The sequence below is a fragment of the Anabrus simplex genome, chromosome 13 (genome assembly GCF_040414725.1).
Source record: "Anabrus simplex isolate iqAnaSimp1 chromosome 13, ASM4041472v1, whole genome shotgun sequence".
Classification (NCBI taxonomy): Eukaryota; Metazoa; Arthropoda; class Insecta; order Orthoptera; family Tettigoniidae; genus Anabrus; species Anabrus simplex.
The window spans coordinates 54153141-54171765 of NC_090277.1; the positions used below are offsets into that span (position 1 = coordinate 54153141).

At 39.0% G+C, this 18625-nt stretch overlaps 1 protein-coding gene across 3 annotated transcripts in view; it reads left to right on the forward strand.

Annotated features, from left to right (window-relative positions):
• Positions 1 to 18625, forward strand: part of LOC136885069 (sin3 histone deacetylase corepressor complex component SDS3) — a 126229-nt gene that overhangs the window by 41615 nt on the left and 65989 nt on the right. For 2 of the 3 annotated variants that reach the window (XM_067157473.2, XM_067157475.2), the window contains exons 5-6: positions 3619 to 3808; positions 17432 to 17534. In XM_067157473.2, the coding sequence (XP_067013574.1) occupies positions 3619 to 3808; positions 17432 to 17534 (293 nt within the window). The remainder of the gene's footprint in view (positions 1 to 3618; positions 3809 to 17431; positions 17535 to 18625) is intronic. The other variant, XM_067157474.2, reaches the window with a different exon arrangement.

The window sequence follows — 18625 nt, forward strand, 5'->3', positions numbered from 1 at the left end:
AAGCCACCAGCAGTGCCAATGCACTATGAGAGACTTTGTCTTGCTTCCAAAAATTGATGCCTGTCTGGCCATCAGATGATATAGATGTTGATTCCCATAGGGAACATGAAATATTTGTCCTGAATGAGTAAATTTATAATACCAACATAATGGTCCGTTATTGGACATTATAAATTTTCCAGCTAACTCATTCTTGGTTGCCTGCGTTTTGCCCTCGTGTGCTAAGTTGGGCTCATCAGTTGGTATTTCTCCTTTCTCCTCTACTCAGCACCATTGTCTTACTATATTCCATACTGATTTTCATTCCATAATTTTGAGTCATCTCGCTCAATATGTTGCACTTCCTCTATGTTTGCCCCCCACATCACAATATCATTTGCAAACTGCATTATCTTCAGCTCCCTGTCCCTGAATTTATACCTTTGTCTCCTTCCAGATTTCATCAACAGTAAAACATCGATGCATCGTTTTTCAAGGGGGAGGAGGGAAAAATGACGATGGATGCGGGAAAACGTTAAATGCGGGTGACATAATATAGGGGGAAAGCAAAATAATAAAATATGGGTACTGTATTTGGGCATTTTTCGTCATGTAAATATATTAATAATATAACGATGCTGGCATGTGGCCTCCAAAGCCAGGTGCAAATATGTCGAGTTGTCGTGTGATAGGCGATCTTTGCGCTTATGAAAATGCGGCTCTACCTAAGATGAATCCTAATGCGTAAGTCGGCACACTCGCGCGCACACAGCCCCCGAACTGTTGGAATTAACCAACAAAAGTTAAAATCCCCGACCTGATCGTGACCCCTCGAACTGAAAGCCAACACATGCTAACCGTTTGGCCATGGAGCCGGACATGCTCACACTATACATAACAGTACCAAAATATTGCAATCATGATATACACGATGAAAATAAAAAGCTTGACTTTTACGCTGCTTCATTTCACTTTTCCTTACATTTCGTAGTAATTAGAAAGCCTTCAAGGTCAGTTCTCTTATTGCAAATCAATTATATATGTGGATATTACGGCGATAACCTGTATTTTGGTAAAGATTCCGTAGACCCTTCGCAAACGATAGGTTAGAGATCCCACATGCCACAGCTCGCATGATGTCACTGAGGTTAGAAATTCAACATGGTGCGTCTCGGATGATGTCACAGTGGGCTAAGCGATGCTGCCAACTTAGGAAGTAGTTTCAAGACCAGGCTAGTGAAACGATCATTGTTCTGGCGTGGTTAGATCCGGCTTGTAAAAAAAAAAGGCAACTGGTCAGGGGGCAACAAAGAGGTCAATAGGCCTCTAGCATCCCACACACATCACAAGGTACGAAGTGATTAATAACCCTGTGATTAATTAAAACGTACCCGGTGCACACTGAAACTGTTTTAAACTGCGCGATTTTCTCATTTTCAACGAAGCTGGCAGCCCTAGCCAGCCAATAGCAACACAGAAAATGGTGAAAAATTTGAGTTTTACAGTGCCTCCGTTTTAATTCTTGTAAATAAGAATACTTCTAAGGGCCGGTTAGTGGGTCGATAAGAAGCGTTGGCGTCAGGAGGCTCATAGTGAGGTTGCGCATGAATAACCTGCGCACAGCACTCCAGCCTACAAAATCCTTGCTCAAGACTAGCAACTCGTAATCGCTCGTACATTCTCGCGTAACAGGATGCCGCTATAATATGCTAGAGTATTCAGCTGTTACTTTAAATTCAAAAAACTTTTGCGTATATTCTTATTAATGTACAATCAATCCATGCGGGAAAATTGTGACCAAGGACAAATTTTTTTGGCAATCAGTGCGATAAAACGATAGTTTGAGGAATGATAGATGCAGGGAACTTTAACATTGGTTTATATGGAACATTTTTGGGACCGAATAAATTGAACGATTGATACGGGAAAACGACAGTTCCGGGAATGATGCATCGAGGTTCTACTGTATAACCATCATGAACAACAGCGGTGACAGCACACTTCCTTGTCGTAGTCCAGTTTCATTCTAAAACCACTCTGTTCTCCCCACATGTGTCTGGACACTGCTGCAACAATTTTGTGCATTGCTTGCACATATTGTGTCATTTTTGTTTTCTAAATCCTTTCTGTTGCATTACTCTCCAAACCTTTGCTAAATCAAGGAATGTCGTCAGCATATCTCTTCAATATTCCCAATGTTTTTCCATTAACTGCCTCATACTGAAGATAGGGTTTAGTGTTGATCTTCCATTTAGAAAGGCATATTGCCCTTTTTTTTGTACCCTTTCAAATATTTTTTCTACCTGAGATATGAGTGTGATTCCTCGACAATTATTACATATCTTCTTGTCCCCCTTCTTAAATATCAGTATTATTACTCCTTTAGTGCCGGGCTGAATGGTTCAGATGGTTGAGGCGCTGCTGGCCTTTTGACTCCAACTTGGCAGGTTCAATCCTGGCTCAGTCTGGTGGTATTTGAAGGTGCTGAAATACGTCAGCCTCGTGTCGATAGATTTACTGGCACGTAAAAGAACTCCTGCAGGACAAAATTCCAGCACCTCGGTGCCTCCGAAAACCTTCAGAAGTAGTTAGTGGGATGTATAAACAATATAATTATTATTCCTTTAGTCCAGTCATTTGATTTTTTTCCCCTCAAAATATATCCAAATAGCCTATGATAGGTCCTGCTGCTTTTATCATTTCCACATACATTTCAACCAATCCTGCTGCTTGACCTATGGTATCGAAACATGCATCCTGCTGAAGAGAGACTCGTCAAGGCTGCAGGCATTATAGACAAAGTTTCATATGACCAAGAAGGACAAGTTAAGAAATTAGGAGGTTACGCTAGAAGTGGGATTCAGTTTAAGACATCTCACTAGACAAAGTCAGCACATTCAGATTACGGTGGTTTAGACACATAATGAAGATTGAGTCTATGACAACAGCCCAAGTACATTTGGAAAGTGAGAGAAGGAAAATACCTGATTGGAAGATCTAAAACCTGCTGGGTGGATATGATCAAGACTCACACTGCAGATGGGGGAAGGCCACTGAATGATGACACAAATAACAAGACATTCATAAATAGAAGAGAATGAAAGAGAACAGTACCTGAGAAACTGTAAACTGATGATGATGATGGTGGTGGTGATGATTTTGTTGTTCAGAAGAGTTGTAGTTCCTTCTGAAGAAGCAAAACAAAGATATATGCAAAAAGTCAAGCATCCCAAGCAGTTTGAATCATTTCATATAATAAATACAATAAACTTCCCTTCCTTTTTTTTCTCTTTCATCTTAGGGAGTGATAATAGCTCAATGACCCATCGCTGGCTTCTCGTATAAGTGGTTACAATTCAGTTCCAGTCAGCATTTGTGTTTTCTTGATTGAAAAATACGTTTTAGTTTTTCGTATTCCTCATCTTACTCTTCACACGTGTTTGTTGATTCCATGTCCCCATCAACTTTCATTTTAACTTCATCATTTGTTTAGCTGTTGTAGCGAGTTTGTTTCATTTTACCCATGTGTTTGTAGAATAGTTTTTGTAGTTTCTTGCAGTAGTTCTCGTGGTAGTTTGGGCCTGTTTTATTTACTTTCTTTCTGAATGTTCAGTGACTTTTGCAATCCCTGCAACATAGTCTTCTTGCCAGGTGAAGCCAGTGATGACCCGCAAGCTTCGACGACGTCCAAACGACCCCGTGCCTGTACCTGAGAAGCGACGGAAGCCACCTCCCGCTCAGCTGAACTACCTGCTTGATGAGAAAGAAATTGAAGCTGATCTAAAGAACATAAGCCGTGGCAAGATTCTCGGTCCTGTTAGGAAGCCAGGTAGGAACCTTACTCTGTTATTTAACTGGTGGCTTTGGTCTGTGTGATGTGAATCAAATACATACCTCATTGCCTTTTTCTTTAAAATTACTGTATTTGTGATCATTTTGTGCACCTTTTTTGAGAAAATGTCATCATAAAAACTGGTGTACATATACAATATTTAATGGTGTATTATATTCACTCTCAGACTCAAACAACCCTGTGTATGGAGGCTGTAAAGAAGTTCAAATACTTTGGATGATATATCAGAAGACAGAAGGATTAGCCATGAGATCAGTAGCAGAATGCAGTTAGCGGGAGGGATCTTTTAGAGCATAAGAGAACTGGTGTGAAATAATTATGTGCCATGGTGATGCAAAGAAACCCTTTATGAAAGCTATCTTGTACCATTCCTGACATATTGAATGGATGGCCACCAAGGCCCAGGAAATCAGAATAATAATAATAGTAATATAAATTAATATATAATAATAACTAGCAAATGTACCCGTGCTTCGCTACGCTATTCTACATTATATACGGATTTCTCCGTAAATTACTGTAAATACATTGTGTAAGATTATATTCAATTGCATGTCTCTTAGCGCTATCCGAAAAACAAAACAGGGAGGACGACATACATTGTTTTGACAATAATGCCATCACAATCAAGTTCGGGAGTTTCTACTGTAACGGCAGGCTCACTTTGTAACCGCCATTCACAGTAGAGATGGAGTTTTCATTATAAAGAGGCCCCTTTTCGTAGTGCGAGTCACAGTCGAGTTGGAGATATTTGATTATCGAGAAATGCAGTGCTATCGAACGTATCAACAATCGAAAGACGACAATAAATCATAGGACCCTAGCTGTAGATCTCTCCAAATTGAACTTCAGTTGTGCTGTCAGTTCTTTAATAGGGCTTACCATTTAAAAAATACTACCCTGAAATGAAAGTCTGTACCGTCATTAAAATGCATCCATATTTCAATATTTTCCTGGGCCAAAAGTTATACACTTGAACAGCTTGGAATTTTGCCTCAAAGAACAGTGTGTCCAGGTTTTGGGATTAGCAATTGCATAGATACGGATAAATTAAGGAAGAAAGTAATTCAGTTAAGAAAGTTGAAATTAATAGGAAATGGGATTATAACCGAGGACAGTCGGATAGAAACAAATATATAAATAGCAAGTGGATGTATTAGAAAATAATATACCCCTCAATAAATTGTTATGGTATGAGTTACGGATATAAGAAGGCGGCAACAGAGGAGAAATTTAGGTGCATGAATTCTTAGATAAACAGATAAGAGGATGACTTGAGCCTAAAGAGGCAAGGCAGAGGCAAGAAATGAAAGCGGAAAATAGAAGTAGAATAGAAATACAGTATGATAGCAAACACCAGAAAACACCTTACGGTGTGAAATAATTGGCTACACTCCGCACTACTGTTCAAATATTAATGCCCCTTAGTGCTATTCGAGGACAATTGTAACCTCCATCGGTATTCCGTCAATATCCCGTAAAATGACCGATTAACGTCTCTCTTGCTTTCTACCTAAGAAACAACAACGAGTTTACAGGAATGATGATGAAAATAGCAATATGTTACTTCCCTGCTGGCAAGCAGTCAGACGTTATCATGGTAACCCGTAGATTCGTTGTCAGTCTATCGGGCACTCAATGCAGGGCGTGAGACCCGCGGAAAATAGTATGTTTCTCCGTCATTTGAAGAGTAAGCAAAATTATGTACATAACAAAAGTTGTTTATAATGAAGGGGCTTTTCACATATAGTCCACAGATTTTACAGAAAATTGGTCGTGTAAGAGAAAATGGAAGAAAATTGTTCAGACATTTTTAAGTCATATGCAACAAAATTAACATTATATAAACAGTATGTCATACCAATTGTAACCTATGGACTAGAAACGCTGGTAACTAATAAGAGACAAGATAGTAAGATCCAAGCAGTAGAAATGACATTTTTAAGAACATCAGGTAAAAAGACAAGAAGGGATAGAATTTAAAATATTAAAATCAGAGAAGAGCTAAATATAGAACTGTTAGTACAGAAGATACAGAAAGCAAGACTGAGATAGTTCGGACATGTAAAAAGAATGGGAAAGGAATGGGTAGCAAGAAGGGAATTGGAAAGAGAAGTTAAGGAAAAGAGACCAGTTGGAAGACCGAGAAGAAGGTGGATGGATCAGATTTGGAAGGACATTAGAGAAGCTGCATTGGATATGGAGGATATAATGGAGCAGGAAAAGTGGAAGGACAGAAAGGAGTGGAGGAGGCTTGTTAACCACACCCGGGCGACTGAAGTGGGACATTGATGATGATGATGATGATGATGATGATGATGATGCATATTAAAACCTTCCTCGGGATGAGTATACTCTAAATATGAAGTTTGGTTGAGATGTACCCAGCTGACTTGCCACGATGGTGGAACAAACAAACGGACACGAAAAATAAAAACCACTGATACGGTCTTGAGTTGACCTAAAACGTATAAATATCTGAAAAATTGGCAAACAAACAAAATTACAGGCAGCGGACCCCCTACAACTTTATTTATATAGATAATAATAATAATAATAATATTGTATTTACATGCCTGTAACACCCTATTTTCACCCCGCCACCACCATTTTCAGCTTCAAAAATAGGAGAGAGTATAATAGGTGAAAATTTCACATAAAGAAGAAAAAGGAACCCCTAGCATTTTTAAATCAACACTCAAAATAGTTATTTATATCTATACTTTATGTAATTACGTTCAGAAAGGATGAAACAGTATTGGGCTGACAAAGAAGAAAAATCTCCATAAACCTGACTAAGTAGTCCTATGTTGGCTAAAAAATGAAATAAATACTTCATGTAAAATATTATATTAGTGGGCCAATTGCAGAAACGATGATTAGTTTTAAGCCTTAGACAGTGTCTACCTAAACAATGTCTAAGTTGATCATGATCTTCCATTGCATAAACAATGTTCAGCCAGTTATTAGCTAGACATCGTTTAAAATTTCAGTACTGATTTGAAAATGGAAATAGAAGTATCTTCCATGCAACTCGTTGCTTGTCGCAACCAATGAAATTTGTCAGTGAAGCATTAGCATGACTTGCCCACAGATAAGAATATCTCTTTCAGTGGAAATAAAATCTCATAATATTATCAACACTAAAGCGACACGCCACTGTACGAGGAAGTGTAGCTTTGATTATAGTGTTGTTACGGTGAGTGTTAATCTAAATAGCTTTTGTGAAGGGAAGATTATTATTATTATTTCGTATGGCAAAACAAGGATACATTATAGGTACATATAAATACATATTTCTTAAATAAGTATGTGATTACAAGTCAGCATTCAAAACTTAATGTCCAGACTTTTCAGCCAGTCCACTGCTTCTGTAGAGGCACTATGTAGTTCTTTCATGGATCCATTGAATCTTCTTTTTGGGCAGTCCATAACAACATGATGGATGGTCTGAGGCACATTATCACAGTCACAGAATGGGTCTTCAGATTTTCCCCACTTGTGAAGCCAGAATTTACACCTTCCATGGTTTGTTCTGATTCTGTTTAGAGATGTCCATTCCCTTCTCGGTAAGTTGAAACCAGGAGGAGCTCTACAAGGATGGAGGATTAAACCCAGGTGGTCAGGATTTGAAGAGGTCCATTCTTCGCGCCAGATCTCATCAGCATCAAAATGTGTTTCCAGGAGCTTCTCGCCTAACTTCCATGATGGGTTTCTGGACTTTAATCTCTTCGGGTTTCTGGACTTTAATCTCTTCGGTTTCTGAGGGTTGCAGTCCTGATGTAAGGGCAGTTGAGGGTTACTGCGACATTTCTGCCATTCTCTTACTAGAGCCAGTTCTCTTCGTATGTGAGGGGGATGGATGTTGGATAAAACGGGTAACCATTTTAGGGGTGTCGATTTGATGGTGCCTGATATTGTCCTCATGGTATCATTCAGTTGTGTATCAACTTTTGAAGTATATACACTGTTAAGCCACACAGGGCAGCAGTATTCGGCAACTGGATAGATCAAGGCAAGAGCTGATGTTCGTAGTACTGTCGCATTTGCTCCCCATCCTGTTCCACTGAGCTTGTGTAATATGTTGTTCCTTGTTTTTATCTTGGCTGCAGTGTTAGAGAGATGTTGCTTATATGAAAGTGTCCGATCCATTGTGACGCCCAGATACTTTGAATATGGGTTATACTTAAGTTTTTGGCCTTTGAATTCGACTTGAGGTACATAGTTGGCATTTTGGTTGTCTAGGTGGAAGCAGCTTACTTCAGTTTTGTTCAAGTTAGGTTTGAGTCGCCAAGTACTGAAATATTTGTTCAGGTTATGGAGATCCTTTGTGAGTGTAATTTCTGCTGTTTTGAAGTCACTCGATTGGGCAGCCAGAGCTATGTCATCTGCATATATGAATTTCCTGGAAGTAGTTTCTGGAAGATCTGCAGTATAGATGCTGAATAGTAGAGGAGCAAGAACTGATCCCTGGGGTAAACCATCGTTTAGTATATAGGGCTTACTCTTATTGCCGTTTAAATGTATTTCGAACGCTCTATTGCATAGCATGTTGTTCAGCAGTGTTGCAAGTTTCTTACAGGGAATGATCTTCAAGAATTTCAAAATCATCCCTTGTCGCCATACGGTGTCATAAGCTGATGTCAAGTCCACAAAAACAGCGATTGTCTTCTTGTCTTGAAATCCATTCTCAATGTGGCTGGTGAGTGCCAAGACCTGGTCACAGCAGCTTCGGTTAGGTCGGAATCCTGCTTGTTCGGTTGGTATGCGTTGGAAGGCTGTGGTTGAGATTCTGTTGTAAATCATTCTCTCCATTAACTTGTAGCAAATACTTAAGAGTGCTATTGGTCTATAATCTTCAGGACTATCTCCACTTTTTCCGGGCTTTAGAATGGCAACTATTTTAGTTCTCTTAAGCAAAGATGGAAGCCTACCATTTCTTAAGATGTCATTAAAGAACATAAGTAACCAGTGTAGGGTTCTAGGTCCACAATGTTTCAGGAATTCTGGATATATCCCGTCCACTCCTGCTGCTTTGCCTGGTTTTATTTCTTTTAGAGCTGTTGAGATTTCTGAAGTTGTGAATTCCCCTGAGAACTGGGGGGTTGATTCAGTCGAGGATAGCCTAGTTTTTAGCTCTTTCTTGAGTTTTTTTGATTCATCTTTATTGACATTTTCTGGTATTTTGGACAGTTTGATGATTCTTTTAGCTACATCTACTGGAGATACCTCTGAACTCTTATTAATATATTTGGGAGTACAACTACCAAGTTTTCTAAGAAGAGTCCATGCTTTTCTGCTTGAGTGTTGGAAATTCATGCTTGCTGTCAATGAGTTCCATTTATCTTTTCTGGCAGAATCTAGGCTTTGCAATAGTTCATCAGCGACTTCTGTTCTGTTGCTGATTTGGTATTCTTTGTACAGCTCATCACATCTTCTATTCCATCTGGGGATATATTCTTTTCTAAATCCTCTGGGAATGTGTTTCTTTGCTATGGAGCATGTTAAACTAACAAATCGCTTATAGTTGTCCAGTTTGGGTGGAATCCACTGGATATTGTGATCCAACTCCTTAGTAAACGCTTCCCAGTTTGCTCTTTCAAAATTCCAGCGAGGTACAGGTGTTGATCTTATTATTGGGACTTCAATGCCAATTTTTAGAAGAATTGGTCTATGCTGACTTCGGGGAAAATTGTTCAGTACTTTCCTGCTGCATTGTAAAGGTCTTCCGTGCTCGTCCCTTGAAACAAAACAGAGGTCTGGGTTGGTGTCCTTCTTCCATCTTCCTGAGTGAAAGGAGCCTCTCTCTTTTGCATCGTACACAAGGAAAACATCTTCTGTTTCAGACCATTCTAACACACCAAGACCATCTGAATTAGTATCTCCATACCCCCAGAAAGTATTCCTACTGTTGAAATCTCCCATAATGACTGCCGGATGATTTACATTCTTGATGGCTTCATTACACCAAGGTTGAGATGGTGGTTTGTAAATGTTTACTATTTCCAAGTCTGCAACTTTAATCCTGGTGGTGAAAATGTTATCGGAGCTGATGTCAAGAATTTTTACTTGCTCAATATTATTTCGAATGTGCGTAGAGATGCCATAGGTTTTGTGGAAGGTAGCTGCAACAAGATTGAATCCTGGTAGTTTACATCTGGAGTGAAGTTGGTACTCATTCTCGCAATGTGTTTCTTGAAGTAGTACAACATCTACATGGTTGTCGTTAAGCAGTTTTAAGAGGTAGTCACTTTTGGATCGGCTTATACCCTCAACATTCAGTTGTAGGACCTTCAAAGCGGGCCCTATGAAACTGTGTTACTGTGATAACCGAATGAGTTGTATGGTCATATAAATGTGGTTTGCGTTCTGGAGATCATACGTTCAAAACGCATCATCGGCAGCCCTGAAGAGTGTTTTCCATAGTTTTCCCATTTTTACGTCAGGCAAATACTGGGGCTGTTATTATGGCCACAGCTCTTCCTTCCCAGTCCTTGTCTTTCCCTACCTCCGAGTTGCCGAAAACTTACCTGAATTAGTGTGACAAATATCTGCAAAGAGAAAACGCACACGCACAACCAACATTTTAGTGTCGCTATTATTTGTGCTTACTCGGCAGCAAATATAATGTCTGAATCCCTCATGGTTGATGTATGTGACAGCCCTCTGATGATTGGAACCAGTTATTCTGATATGGATGTAATGCAAGTGTCATATAATTCCAGGGAAATTATTCCAAATAAAATATATCGGTTGCCAAGAATTGTAGTCAAGTTGGCAGTCACTGGACTGACTCTTTTGCCTTTCATGGTACATAATCTCTGATTGCGATTCACTCCTAAAATTTGATATTAAACAGTGTTCTCGGCGGTGTTTAAATTTGGCCGGTTGAACACCGGTTTCAGACAGTGTCTAAGTGATAAATAGAGCCTGGAAGTTCAGGCATTTATTTTGGCTAAAATAGGCAAGCAAATAAACACTTAAATTTAGGAAATAGGCAGTAAAATAATTAAAATAGACATTTATAATGACAAAAATGGGTGCTAAAATAATAAAGATGGTTTAATGTAAGTTAATAAATTCACATCTGCATCCCATTTTACTACTTAATCTTATGTCCCCCTGTGGGTGGGGGTATCCCCTGTGGGACTAAATTCCAGACCTCGCCGTCTCCGTAAAAGTAGTTAATGGGACGTAAAGACAATAACAATATTATTATTATGGTATCCCCTGCCAGTCATAAGAGGGGACTAAAAGGGGGGAAGAGGGGCTCTAAACCTGGGAGTGTAAGTTAGCGACCACGGTTTCCCTAACTGAGTCTAGTGTTGCTTCCATTTATTTGTATCAGGTTCCTCGCTCTTATCTTTTATACCCGAACTCACTTGGTCAACTCTTGTTCTTTTCCGACCCGACAATATTAGGTTTTCGGACCTTAGGGAGTTTAATTTCACACCGTTCGTGGTCCTTTCCTTTCTCTTTCCAATAACTTAATTGTTTGAAGTGTTACACCTCTTCCATTTTGCTTCTGATTAGTGTTAATAGAAGATGGTTACCAAATTGTTCTTTCCCTTAAAACAATAATCACCACCATCACTTACGTAGCAGGAATGGGACCTGGCAACCCTCTTGACCATTTGGCTTGTTGAGTGAGTTTTCAGTAGAGATTTGTGTAATATTAAAATTAAAGGAATTTTTTATCTATGAAGGTAGAGTGAAATTGTCTTCTTTATTATTAAAACAGTACGTTGGAATCATATTTTCTTTTCATTGTTTAATTGTAATATATAAATAATAGCATAAAATATCCAGAACAATTCAAAAGAGGAAAAAAAAAGGGCGCTGAATTATCATATAGCAGGGTGGCCCCCCGTATGGAAAACCGGGGAAACCGGGAAATGTCAGGGAATTCGAAAAATGACTGGAAAACCGGGAAATGTCAGTGAATTCCGAAAAAAATCTGGAAATTCGTTCTGCCATATAAAATTGACATACCATATTTATCCTTTAATAGAAGCACATTTTTCAGTTTTTATAACATTAATCTAGGGCATGTCTTTTATGCCAGGAATAAATTGTAAAGAAAACTGAACAAACATTTAAAAAATCAAGTGTGATCTCGAACGTGAAGTAACCAGTAGCATCAGTAGCTGTATGGATAGGCTATAGCAAGCAGTAGCGACTATGATAGATCGATTGATCGATCGAATTTTCAATGTTATGATCTGCTTACTATTGAATATGCTGTGTTGTTGGGAAATGGCGAGCATGTTGAATTAGGCCTATATTGCGTTCTCAGTTTTTCTAATCGCTTAAATACATGGCTTCCACAACAAAATATGCATATAGACAAAATTACACAACCCAACGGATGACTGTTTAGTGTGTAATGACGTGTGCCATAGTCACTACCTCGTAAAGTATAAAAGCAAGACAACAAACACTGACTGAATGCAGGAAAGTGCGAAATTCACTTAAACTTAATACTCATTGAGTGTTCATGATTATTATTATTATGATGAAATGCGCTGATGTAGGTAACACCGTGGGCCGCGCCATGTTGAGTTTCTAACCTAACTTTCGTGAGAGGGGTATATTTGTATTTATTCGTTCTTGATCCAGTCAATCCCAAACCACCATTCATATCGATTTATATCGGTTGAGCGCAATCTTGAAACCTGTCTGCCAACTGTATTGCCTACATCACCACGTGGTTAAGTTACCTAACTCGGCGTGTGTGGTATATAGGTTTAATAGTGTTCAATGTAGTTGTAATTTTATTTACATCCGTGTGTTGGTTACCATATAGTTCATCTGTGTACCATACCCCTGTATAGTTCGTGCAAGACAAGCGGCAAGAATTTTTACACTTTATAATAATGTACCTATTCTTGTTTTAGTGTATGATATTGGTAGGAAGTTTTGTGAATTTGTTTTCACTTGTGTTTTTTGTGTGATTTTCATAGTAGGGTATTACATTTTACGAGTGCATCAACTGTTATTGAAGCAATAGAGTGCTGGCAGCATAGGTAAGGCAGTGCTCACTTGTTTTGCGAACTGTCAGTTTACAAGAAAGTCGTGCGGAGTATAGGACTATTTAATTTTTTTCTTTTTACAATATACTTACTTTTCTCAGCTAACAATGTCTTCATCAAAGCCAAGGAAAACTTCGTTTAATGAAAGGTGGCTGCTTGATGATACTTTCAGAACATGGTTGAAACCCATGCCTCAGGACAAATTTTCAGCATATTGCATAATATGTAAAACATCATTTTCTCTTAGCAACATGGGGAGGCAGGCATTAAAAAGTCACATGGTAGGAAAGAAGCATGCCAGTAGTGTCAACTTCAGCCAGTTCTCATCATCCCTTTCAAGTTATTTTAAAAAAGAACATTCGAATAGTGAAGTAAAAAATGACTTAAACGCAGTAGATAATACCCTGGCCGCAAACACAAATTTTCCTCTGCCTGCCACAGCTACCACAACGAACTCTATCACACATGACTCCACTGCTGCTGTTTCTCCTGCTTCTTCTTTTTCCATTAAAGAAGGTTCACCAGAGACGAGATGTCTACAGAATTATCTTTCAAGAAAGCAAGTAACCAAAGCTGAGATTATATGGTGCATGCATACGGTCATGCAACACCATTCTTTACGTTCTAGTGAAGCTAGTGTACGTTTGTTCACAGTAATGTTTCCAGACTCTGAAATAGCTTCGAAAGTTCAACTGCACAGAACAAAAATTGCATATACAATCACTCATGGTTTGGCCCCCTATTTTCATAAGCAAGTTCTTGAGATGTGTCATAAGTGCACACATTTTACCGTTGGTTTTGACGAGTCACTGAATAAAGTTTCTCAGATGGGCCAAATGGATCTTGTAGTTCGTAGTTTCAATCCTGATACCAATGAAGTATGCACTTCTTATTTTGATTCCGTGTTTCTTGGTCACTCTACCTCCTCAGATTTGTTAAACGGTTTTGTGCGAGCACTGCAGGGACTCAATCTAAAAAAACTCTTACAAATTTCAATGGATGGTCCAAATGTTAATAAAAAGTTCCTTCAGGATATTGGTAATTTATTAAGTGATGATCCAGATGCTCCTATTTTGGTGAACATTGGATCTTGTGGCTTGCATACTGTGCACAATTCATATAAAATAGCAGTAAAAGAAACCCAGTGGAATATTGCCGAGTTTCTTCGTGCTCTTCACTTCTTGTTTTGCTACGTTCCTGCAAGACGTGCTGATTATACACATTATTCAGGTTCAAACGTATTTCCTTTGAAATATTGTGCTATAAGATGGCTTGAAAATTCGAAAGTCATTGAACGTGCTATAGATATTCTACCTAATGTTGACAAATATGTGGAAGGAACAAACACAGACAAGAAAATCCCAAACTGTAACAGCTTCAAAATAGTATCAACTTCAGTTAAAGATCAGCTACTTAAGGCCAAGTTGTCATTTTTATTATCTCTTGTTGGAGATTTGGAACCATTCCTAAAACAGTTTCAGACAGATCTTCCATTTGCACCACTCCTGTATGAATCTCTCATTGCAACAATGAAAAATGTCATGACAAGGTTTGTTAAGTCTGAGTCACCGCAGTCTTCAGGAAATGTCCTCAAAATTAATTTAGACAGTAAAGAAAATCTTCTGCCTGCATCTAAAATTGACATAGGTTATGCTGCTAGAGCAGCACTTCGTGGCACTCCTGGATTAAACGATAGAGATATATTAGTGTTTCGCACAGATTGTCTAAGAGGAATGGTAGCTTTGTGCAAGAAGATACTGGAACGGTCGCCACTGGCATATAAACTGACTAAAGGAATTTCTTGTTTTGATCCAAGTGTAGCCAAGCAACCTCTAAGCAGCAAACAGCTAAGGGTAGCTTTAAATGTCTTTGTTGAAAACAAATGGATCTCGGGTAATGAAGCTGATCACATACAAAGGGAGTTCACTTCTGTGTGTGAGAATGATACTTTCAAAGAAGTAATGAATTCTTTGTCTTCTAGAAACGAGAGATTAGATCACTTTTGGCTCCGTACTGTCTTGCTAACAGTAAATTTGAACACCGAAAAGTTAGCTTCAAAGAAGAGTATATGATGCTATCTCAAACCTTGGTGGAATTGAAAAGGTCTCCATTAATAAGAACATGCTCCATGCTGCAAGGAATGCTCATGCCCTGTATATTCAAAATCTAAAGGAGAAACGTGAAGCATTGGAAGCAGAAGATTCTTTGCAAAAAAATAAGAGAAAGGCCACTTTGTTGCTGAAAGAATTAGAAGAAAAGAAGCGGAGGGTGATGGCAGAAGCTCGACAGTCGTTGCTCGCTATAGATGTAGAAATTTCTTCACTGAAACAGTAATGGTAATAACTTTTTAAAATCTTAAAGTGAATTAAATTGGACTAAATTAAACTTGCAAGTTTTGAAATTTAATATGTACATTAATTACTCATTTATTTTTTGCATGTTAAGGTTTTAAAATGTATTTTAATATTACGGCCATACCTGGAAACCTATTAAAATTTAATTTTTTTGTCATTGTGTGTCAGGGAAAAAATTGTTTTTATGTCTGGAAAACAGGGAAATGTCAGGGAATTTCAAAATCTGGATTTGGTGGACACCCTGTATAGACACAAGAAACTAAAATAGGCAACAAAAAAAAAACTGATCCTACCGTTCCCAAACGTACGGAAATAAAGACATGATATAGGCTTTTGGGTTTATGCCATGTCAAGAAAATAAGGTGAAATTCTTTATGTTTCGCAGAGAACTATACTCTGCGTCATCAGAAAAAATCTTGACTGTCCTCCACCATCTGGTGACGAATGAACATACCATTTCCACTTCTATTGGGTAACGCCTAAATTCGAAGCTCATTGTTTTAGAAGCCCTTCTCGGGCTCTACTGATAAATAATGTGTCTTTGCAATGTGGCAGCCATACATTGTTTAACCGTAAACATCATCTTAATACCGTTTCTGCAATCGGCTCAGTATTTTTAAACGGTTTTGTACCAGTCCCCTCCTGCATTACCACAGCTGACTGGTCACTTGAATAAATGCTGCGCCCGTGCCACAAAACCATGCAGAGTTCTAAGCTGTACAGCGTTGCAGTTGCAACAAAGCAGTGAAATTTAAGCACTTTGTCAGTATAATGTGATGGAAGCTGCTGGCACAGGGATGTCATCCCCCACAAACTTAGTCCATTTCAGCGCATAAAGAGTTCTGACCAACCTCTACTTGCTTGATCTACATCTAAATGAAACCCTTCCTCTTCATGCTGACAATGCATGCCCCAACAGGCTAAACTGCTTCTCCAGAATTTCACCACTTGCCTCAGCCATGACAATGGTTCCTGAGTTCAACCTCCCCTGCAAAATGTGAGTAAGAGTTACTCTTGTTAGAACCAATTCTGCAGTATATGCAGACTCTTGGTTCAGGTGGAACAAGTTACCCTCTCCACAGTGTGATTGTGGTGCCAGTAGACAGGCAATGAAGCATATTACCCAGGAATGTGCCGCTCTAGTCTACAGTGGAAACAAGTCAAATTTTATTGCTCCAACTCCTGTATTGGTGGACTATATATCAGGTTTGGACATTCAATTATAAATTCATAATGTGTTTTTGTGCCATATGCTTAATAATAACTGTCCAGGAACAAGGAAAATAGTGAACGCCCAAGAGCACTGCTTTGTGAGACACTGAAGGTGTCTGGTTGCCATGAGAAATAATGTATATGATGAGAACACTTCAGTACTAAAATGTTGATTAGCATTTTTAAGACATTCTCTTAAAATTTCCAAGTACTAATGTCTTAGGACAAGTGATAACGCCAAACCAAAGCAAACCCTGTGGCATAATAACCCCGGAAGACCATGGCCAACCAAGTGACTGCGTGTCAGCCAAAAGGCCTGCAGGTTACAAGGTGTTGTGTGGTTGACATGACGAATTTGTCATTCTTGGTTATCTAGACTGGGGCTGCTATCTCACCATCAGATATGTCATCAATTGTAATCACGTAGGCGGAGTAGACCTTGAACCAGCACTCGGGTAAAAATCCCTGGCCTGGTCAGGGATCAAACCTGGTGTCTCCAGCTGAGAGGCAGGCACGCTTATCGCTATACCGTGAGACCAATTCGGTTATCACTCCATGGAAAGAAAATAACCTTACTGTAAAGCTCAACAATATTTCTGTTGGTAGAATTTTAAATGCTTCTCTCAGTTTCATGCCAATCCAGTCTCATACTAAATCTCTTAAAAGGATCTTTCTACCGGGCGAGTTGGCCCTGCAGGTAGGGGCATGCAGCTGTGAACATGCATCTGGCAGTTAGCGGGTTCGAACTCCACTGTCGGTAGCCCTGAAGATGGTTTTCCGTTGTTTCTAATTTTCACACCGGGCTGTACCTTAATTGAGGCCATGGCCGCTTCCTTCCCACTCTTAGGCCTTTCCTATCCCATCGTCGCCACAAGACCTATCTGATCTGTGCGATGTAAAGCAAATTGTAAAAAAATAAAAAATAAAAGAGGGGGACTTTCTCTCCTGTACAAGCACAATTGACAGAATATGTTTTGACTTCAGTTCTTCTATTGTTGCAGCACCTGTACCAGCTGCAGGGACAGCAGTTCCACAATCTCCTACTGAAAATAGTCCTCCGGATACTCGCATTGAGGATGGTAAACTCCTGTACGAACGTAGATGGTAAGTTGCAGAGCTCAGACAGTTTTCTATTAAGGGTGTAGACAAATTTGTTGAAATAATTTTTTCTGTAATTTTCAAGGAGCTTGTGAAAAAAAAAAAGGGTAAACAATGTGTGTTAAGGCTGGTCTCCACTGATTAATATTTAACAACAACATGTTAAATGTTAACTGGTGACACCATCAACATGTTCAATGTTAAATGTTGAATACTGTTTCATTTAACATTGTGTCCACACTTAATAAACATGTTAAACTTGACTTTCTTTTTTTATATATAGGCCCTAAGTAGTTCATCATATCAATTTGTGGTAATACATTCAAGTGATGTCTACTATTTTCAAATAAGGACAATAGACTCAGATGAAGAGGATTTGGCCCTTTGTTATTGCCACTGTTGCTTCTTGTTATGACTTAGAAATGTGCAGTTTTATTACACACATTTCCTCCCCTTATCCTACTCATTGCTTCAAAAGCAAACCACTTCGAAGTATAAACTTCGTCCGCTCCCGCACCCGACTTCTGATTTTTTTTTCAATACTCGACTGTACTGGGAGCGGAGGGATGCTAGGTTTTTTTTTTTTCAATGCACTCACGGGAACAATTATAGATAATTTAGAGTTCCTGGAAACTGTCGGCTTTCTTCGCTTTATCTCTATTCCTTTGATGAGGCATCCCACAAACAAGGCCTTTCTGTTATATCATTAACTAAGTCCAAAGTAATCTTGCTCCACTCCATTTCTGACTATAAATTTTAGTATAGTGCAGAGAGAATGACACACGTGTGCCTACCGGTACCAGTACTGTATTTGTAGCTTATAACAAAGAGAATGAGTGTTGCACAGTGTTGTAACTATAATCCTACTTCACGAGAGAAGTACGTCATTTGCGTCGTTTGGCTATCTGTTGACGTGGAAACGGCAAGGAAGTTGCCGAAGCTGTGCCAACATCTCACGAGCAACGAGTTGACATGTTTTCCACTTGGAGCGGAAAACACGCCAACATGTTAAAAGTGTTAACCTCAGCATTCTGAGTTAACATGTAAAGTCAATTGGAAGACACAGTCACAATATACTTCGTACATGTCAATTGTAA